General features: G+C 35.3%; 1 protein-coding gene across 1 annotated transcript; it reads right to left on the bottom strand.

The window, feature by feature from the left end:
- Positions 1–2,422: 2,422 nt before the first annotated feature.
- LOC140805425 (uncharacterized) lies at positions 2,423–3,616 on the bottom strand. The gene has a single exon (XM_073161696.1). It carries the CDS (start codon positions 3,614–3,616, stop codon positions 2,423–2,425), a length of 1,194 nt encoding a protein of 397 aa, XP_073017797.1.
- Positions 3,617–7,037: the final 3,421 nt, after the last annotated feature.

Genomic DNA, 7,037 nt, shown 5'->3' with positions numbered 1-7,037 from the left:
TTTTATTGAGGATTGATAACTATTGTTGTATGAAAATTCAAGTAGAGGCAAATGTTTTTCCCAATTTGCCCCAAAATCCAGCACACATGCGCGAAGCATGTCTTCCAATATTTGAATGGTTCGTTCAGACTGACCATCAGTTTGTGGATGTGCTGCTGTGCTAAAATTTAATTTGGTACCAAGGCATTTCTGAAGTTGTTTGTAAACTTCGGATCTATATCATATACTATGGTAGTGGGAATACCATGTAACCGTATAATTTCCTTCTGATAGAGTTCAGCCAGTTTTTCTACCCCATATTTGTGACTTATGGGTATGAAATGTGCTGACTTGGTCAAGCGATCAACGATTACCCATATGCTATTAAAACCTCCTTGGAGCTGGGGTAATCCGATCATAAAGTCCAAAGTTATTTGATCCCATTTCTATTCTGGTATAGGAAGTGGTTGCAAAAGACCTGCTGGTCTTTGATGTTCAGCCTTTATCATTTGGCAAGATAGGCATTGTGAAATGAAATCTGCAATATCTCGTTTCATTCCTTTCCACCAGAAGTGTTTTTTAATCTCTTGGTACATCTTAGATCCTCCTGGATGAATGCTGATCCGAGACTGATGTGATTTTTCCATTATTTCTTTTTCATTGAGCTAGGCACACAAATACGGTCATGATAGCATAGTATTCCTTGTGAATTGGTGACGAAATTGGTATCAGTACGGAGTTTAGAAACTTCTTGGTCTAATTCTTGATTTTGCTTAATTCTGGTATGAAATTCAGGTTCGATTCTCAATCCGGCCAAGTGCCCACAAGAATGGATGTGTACGCATTCTCTTTCTTCTTTCATTCCCAAACAAGCCATGCTAATCTTTCTACTTAAAGCATCAGCCACTACATTAGCTTTACCTGATTGATAAAGAATGGAACAATCGTAGTCTTCCAAAAATTCAATCCATCTTCTTTGCCTCATAAATACTTTAGGCTTTTGTGGTCTGTATAAATATCAAATTTGGAACCGTACAAATAGTGTCTCCATTTTGCTAATGCAAACACTATTGCTCCTAATTCCAGATCATGAGTGGGATAATTTAACTCGTGATTCTTTAATTTTCTAGACGCATATGCAATAACTTTATCGTTTTGCATCAGTACATATCCAAAGCCTTCTTTTGAGGCATCTGTGTAAACCACAAATCCTTCTGTTCCTTCTGGTAAAGCTAATACAGGTGCACTGGTAAGCATTTCTTTTAATTTGCAAACACTTTTCTCACACTCATCATTCCACAAGAAAGGGTTGTCTTTGCGAGTTAGCTGTGTCAGGGGAACAGCAATTTTCGCAAAATCTTTAATAAATCTTCGGTAATATCCTGCTAAGCCGAGAAAACTTCTAATTTCTGTGATGTTGATTGGTTGTTTCCAACGAGATATGGCTTCTATTTTTGCAGGATCTACTTCCAGTCCTTTCTTAGAGATAAAGTGGCCAAGAAATGACACTTTTTCTAGCCAAAATTCACACTTACTGAATTTGGCATACAATTGATGCTCTTTCAAAGTTTTGAGAATCAATCGTAGATGTTGTGCATGTTCCTCATGACTTCTTGAAAATATCAAAATGTCATCTATGAATATGACAACGAATTTGTCCAAGAATGGTTGAAATATTCGATGCATCATATCCATGAAAGCTGCAGGGGCGTTGGTTAATCCGAATGGCATTACCACAAACTCGTAGTGTCCATAACGAGTATTAAAAGCCGTTTTGGATATGTCATCCTCCTTAATCCTCAATTGGTAATATCCTTGCCGCAAATCAAGTTTTGAATATACTTGAGATCCTTGTAAAACATCAAACAATTCTTCGATATGGGGGAAAGGATATTTGTTTTTGATGGTAACGTTGTTAAGTTCTCGATAATCAATGCACATCCTTAGAGTTCCATCTTTCTTTTTGACAAATAATACAGGAGCACCCCATGGTGATGTACTAGGCCGGACGTACTTCTTGTCCATGAGCTTTTGTAATTGAAGTTTTAATTCTTTTAACTCTGAAGGTGCCATTCTGTATGGAGTTTTAGATCTGGGTTGTGCTCCAGGTATTAGATCAATGGAAAACTCTACGTCTCTCTGAGGAGGTAAAGTATTGATCTCTTCAGGAAAAACCTCTGGGAATTCTTGTACAACTGAGATTTCTGAGATCTTGAGTTGATCTTTTGGCTTATTTATCAAATAAGCTAGAAATCCTTGTCCATTGTCTTTTAGTATAGCCCTAGCTTCTGCTGTTGATACTATTCCCATGGTATGGTTAGGTTTCGAAATGATTGGATGAGAAGTTTGAAGATAAACTTCTTTTGTGTAGCAATTGAGCTGGGCTTGGTGTCTAAATAACCAGTCCATTCCAAGAATAATATCATAGTTCTTGATTGGTAATTCAATCAAATCTGCTAGATATTCTTTTTTCTTGGAAGTTTAAGGGACAGTTTTTGTAAATGATGTCAGTAATCATTGTTGTCCCTAAAGGTGAGTTAATTTCGAAGCTATATGGTAGCTGCTCTGGTAACAGTGGTAATTTATGCACAAAAACTTTTGAGATAAAAGAATGAGTAGCTCCTGGATCAAATAAAGTTTTTGCAGAACTGGATAATATGGTAACAGTACCTTCTACGACTGCAGTTGGGTCAACTTCCTCCTCTTGGTTTCCTAGGAGGGCATAGGCTCGAGCAGGTATCTTTGGCTTTGTTGTGGGTTGAGTCTTTTGCGTTCTTTTTGGACAATCTTGAATACGGTGTTGCTCACTTCCACAAATAAGACATTTCCCACCTTTTCTCCAGCATTTTTCTTCTTCATGATTTGGTAATCCACAATATCCACATTTTTTATTGTTGTTTCTTGGAACTTTTCTTTTGACAGCTTCTCCTTGCCTGACTGATTGTGTTCTCTTTTCCAATTTTCTTTTCCGGTTATCCTCAAAAAGGTTGGGCTTCCCGATTTTCTTTTCTTCTTCCTCTTTTTTAAGAAGTGTCTTGATGTCTTCTTCCACTCGTAGGGCTTGATTAACAGCAGAAACATAACTGGTAACTTCTGTGGACAGTGTTGCCCAACGAATATCGAGCTTTAACCCTTGAACAATTTTTTTCATTTTTCTTACCTTATCTTCCATGTAGTGTGGTGTATAATGTATAAGACGGTGGAATTCCGCCTCATATTGAGCTACAGTCATGTCACCTTGGACTAAATCCATAAATTCACGTTCTCGGGTATTTAATATAACTTGAGTTATATATTTACCTTTGAACTCTTGCAGAAAATTTTCCCACGTCTTTGGGGTGTGATTCTTTGTCCACCTATGTTCCACTGTACGCCACCAGTTATGAGCTGCTTCTTCAAATAAGTAAGTGGAAAAATTCACCTTTTGTTCTTTAGGATATTTGAGAATAGAGAATATTTTGTTGATTTTGCTTAGCCAAGATTCTGCTTGACAAGAATCTGGTTTTCCTTCAAACTTTGGCGGTTTGAATCTCAAAAATCTCTCAAGAGCTCTATCATTCGCCTCAAGATGATGTTCTTGAGCTTGATCATGAGGTCGTTGTTGATTTTGTTGACAAAACTGCACAAATTGATGCATTATTTCAAACATATTTTGTATGTTTTGTTCTTGGGGGGGCTCGTGTTGAGCGTTTCTGGAATTTCCACCAGTTGCCGAGTTGTAGTCATCTTGAGGGGGGATGTCTTGTCCGATTCTGGCTTGAGTACTATTTTGTGAAGACGTCACTCTAAAAATATAAAATATGAACATATCTTGTAATGAATGTACATAGTTCTGTCAGAGGGTAAACAGTCAGTTTTATTGATAAACAAGACATGTTTCAAATATTTACAATATCCAAGCCAACTGAGTCATAATGCCTACAAAAAATGATGACTATGATAATCATCATGCCTACAAAAGATGATGATTATTAACATTTCAATTATGAAGACAACATAAAGTATGACAATATAATAAACCTTAAGGCTCCTGTCTCTAGACTTTAGGCTCTAAGAAACCTAGGCTCTGATACCACCTCTGTGGCGCCCGGTTTAGGAATTCATAATTATTCCCTTACTAGGTGCCACATTTACCTTCAATATTTCTTTATTGAACTTCTATTTTTATTTTTACCATTATTATTATTAGAAAGATATTGTAGATAAAAATTTGAATATTTTTTATAATAATTTAAGGATTATCTACAAATATTTACATTTTTATTTCAAATATGTACAATTATTTTACAGCGGAAGTCTAACATTCATATGTACAATTATGTTACAGCGGTAGTTTGACATTCATTTATAAACAGATCATCTCAACATTCAAATGCTCTTATTTCAGCTTCAGTTATTTTCCTCTTGTTCCAATTCGGGGGTTCCTGTGTCTGGAAATTACAATAGACGAAAAGAAACAGAGGGTTAAGTCTTTGAGGACTTAGTGAGTTTAAATCAATATACGGTTTTTAAATAACACTTCATCATAATTATACATGAAATAATAGGCATAAAAATTTAGATATTATGAATGATATGCAATGAAATAATAGATAAATGAAAATTCCATAAATTAACATTGGTGGCTCTAATTGAGTACTTTTTACGAGCCGGGTGAACCATTCTCCGGACCGAAATATTCGGTGCGCGTTGTTCAGATGAACCATATACCCGAGACTTTTGACCCGTTGTTCATTGGACTCATTTTCCGGGCCGAAGCCACGTTGTCCAGTGGACTCAATTTCCGGACCGAAATCCGTTGTCCATGACTCCATTCATTCATTCATGATATATCAATCCATTCATAAATATGCAAGAAAATATATCAGTAATTGAAATGAACAGTGGATGATATTTGAACATTAAATAAATGCTATTGAAATTTCCAGGCCAAATGCCAAGGGCTTTAATAGAAGAATGAATAGTAATTTCCTCACCTGGTAACTTACAGTTTAGGCTTGATTAATACTCCGAGTTCCTGGAGCAAGTCCTAAAAATATATTATGAATGATATTTACATGTTAGAGTTTTTAAGTAACTAACTGATCATTTCCAGATTATTTTTTGTTCAAAATTTAATCCGGTTGATTTTAATTAAGTTTCAAAAATTCATATTAATTAGAAGGTATATCCAAACATTACGAAAGTTGGCCAAAAAGTCGGAAATAATACCAGAACAGTTCGGCCGCCGGAAATTCGCCGTTCCGGCGGCGCGTGTGATACACGCGCCTACTGTGCCGGCGCGTGGCTGGCCGTCCGGCGGCCACGTGCGGCCGGATTTTTTCCAGGATATGTAACTTTTCATGATCTTTAATTCTTTAGTTGAAAGTTTTGTCAAATTCCTAACCGATCGATACCAGATTTAAATATCGTCGTATGGTTAACTGAGGTACTCCGGCATTCCGGAAATGTCAGTTCCGGCAATATTTTGGGACGACGGACGATATGTACTGCATCTATGCAACAAGAGGTACAACTCTGTTATTAAAGTCGACCTCTAGTTTGGTGTGTAACTATAAGAAAAATAAGCGAAAAGTACCTAGCTTGAATACGGTATACCGTTGCCGATTTGCGGAATATCTTTGTTTGATTTTCTGGATTTTGAGCGATCCTTTTGCGTCACCTCCAGCGTTATATTGTTTTATGATATGAGGTGAATAGTTGGTGCTTTATCGGGATTTTTCTGGAAGGGTATAGCTTTTCCTTCTATTTTTTTCTTCCTTTTTCTCTCCCTTTTCTTTCCTCCTCTCTCTTTCTTCCTTCCTTTCCTTTCTTTTCTCTCGGCTGGTCTTGTGGAAAGGGAGGAAATGGTTCAGCTATTTATAGCTGAATTTCAAGATTATTTTATTATTATTTTACTATTTTTAATTATTTATTTATTTATTAAATAGAAAAAATCTCATGTTTATCCAAACTTAATATTATTATATTCGTGTATCTAATTATTGAACCTAATTATCTTATATTGAACTTAATAATTATTATAATTAATTACTTAACATATATGTTGAGTTTAGTTATAATATTTTATTATATTTTATTATATTTTGGTTATTGGATTCTGGAATAAGCACCTCATAGTGCTTGATGAATTTTTAAGTGTATTGTGATGTATTTTAATGTATTTCTAGACACTTTCGACAAATAAAATTTGTACCGAAAAATAATGTGATAAAATTTTAAAAGTGAAAATAATAAAATTTATACTAATAAAAATGCATTTATGCACCTTTGTTTTTAGGGTGTCACAGGTTACACAAAACCGGTGTTTTGGACCGCCCTTATAACTCTGTTTTTTTAGGATTGATTTTAAAATTGCACCTATTAAATACATTTATAAACCGTTTTCATACATTGTTCTTATTGATATAACTATTAAGAGCATTCCGGAAATTGCTTGGGTAGTTGGTGTCATATTTAGCGATTTTTTTTGCAAAAACCGTCGCTAATATTGGCGGCGGTTTAATGCAAACCATCACTTTTTCAAAATTGCGACGGTTTTAACTGACATCCGTCGCTATGTTTAGCGATAGTGTTATCAAACTTTTGCTACATTTAGCGACAGTGTTACCAAACCGTGGCTACATTTAGCGACGGGTAAAGTCAAACCGTCAGCGACTGTTTTAATAGACTCGTCGCTAATATTAGCGACGGTTATACCTTTACCGTTGCTAAATATAGCGACGGTCACGAGAAAAACCGTCGCCTAATTTAAATTTTTAAAAAACCTCCATAAATAGCGACGGTTTATTCGGTAACCGTCGTTAATAGCGACTGTTGTTTCATTAACCGTCGTCGAATTTTCTATAAATACCTCCACTTCGGATCCATTTTCGTACACCACTTCACAACACTTGAAATTTTTCTCTCTTACACAATTTTACCACTTCACAACAATAAAATTTTTTTACATGCTTTTAGTTTTGATTTAATGTAAATTTTTTCCCTTTAATTTTTAATAAATTTTTAAGTGTTAATTAAGATCAGGAATTATGTTATCATAGTAATATTGTAATTTT

This window comes from Primulina eburnea, chromosome 11 (assembly GCF_022965805.1).
Source record: "Primulina eburnea isolate SZY01 chromosome 11, ASM2296580v1, whole genome shotgun sequence".
NCBI lineage: Eukaryota > Viridiplantae > Streptophyta > Magnoliopsida > Lamiales > Gesneriaceae > Primulina > Primulina eburnea.
This window is presented reverse-complemented; position numbering and strand designations above follow the sequence as displayed.

Bases quoted from the DNA above. Each gene is read 5' to 3' on its own strand.
- LOC140805425 (XM_073161696.1), bottom strand. From the start codon at position 3,616: ATGCATCAATTTGTGCAGTTTTGTCAACAAAATCAACAACGACCTCAT.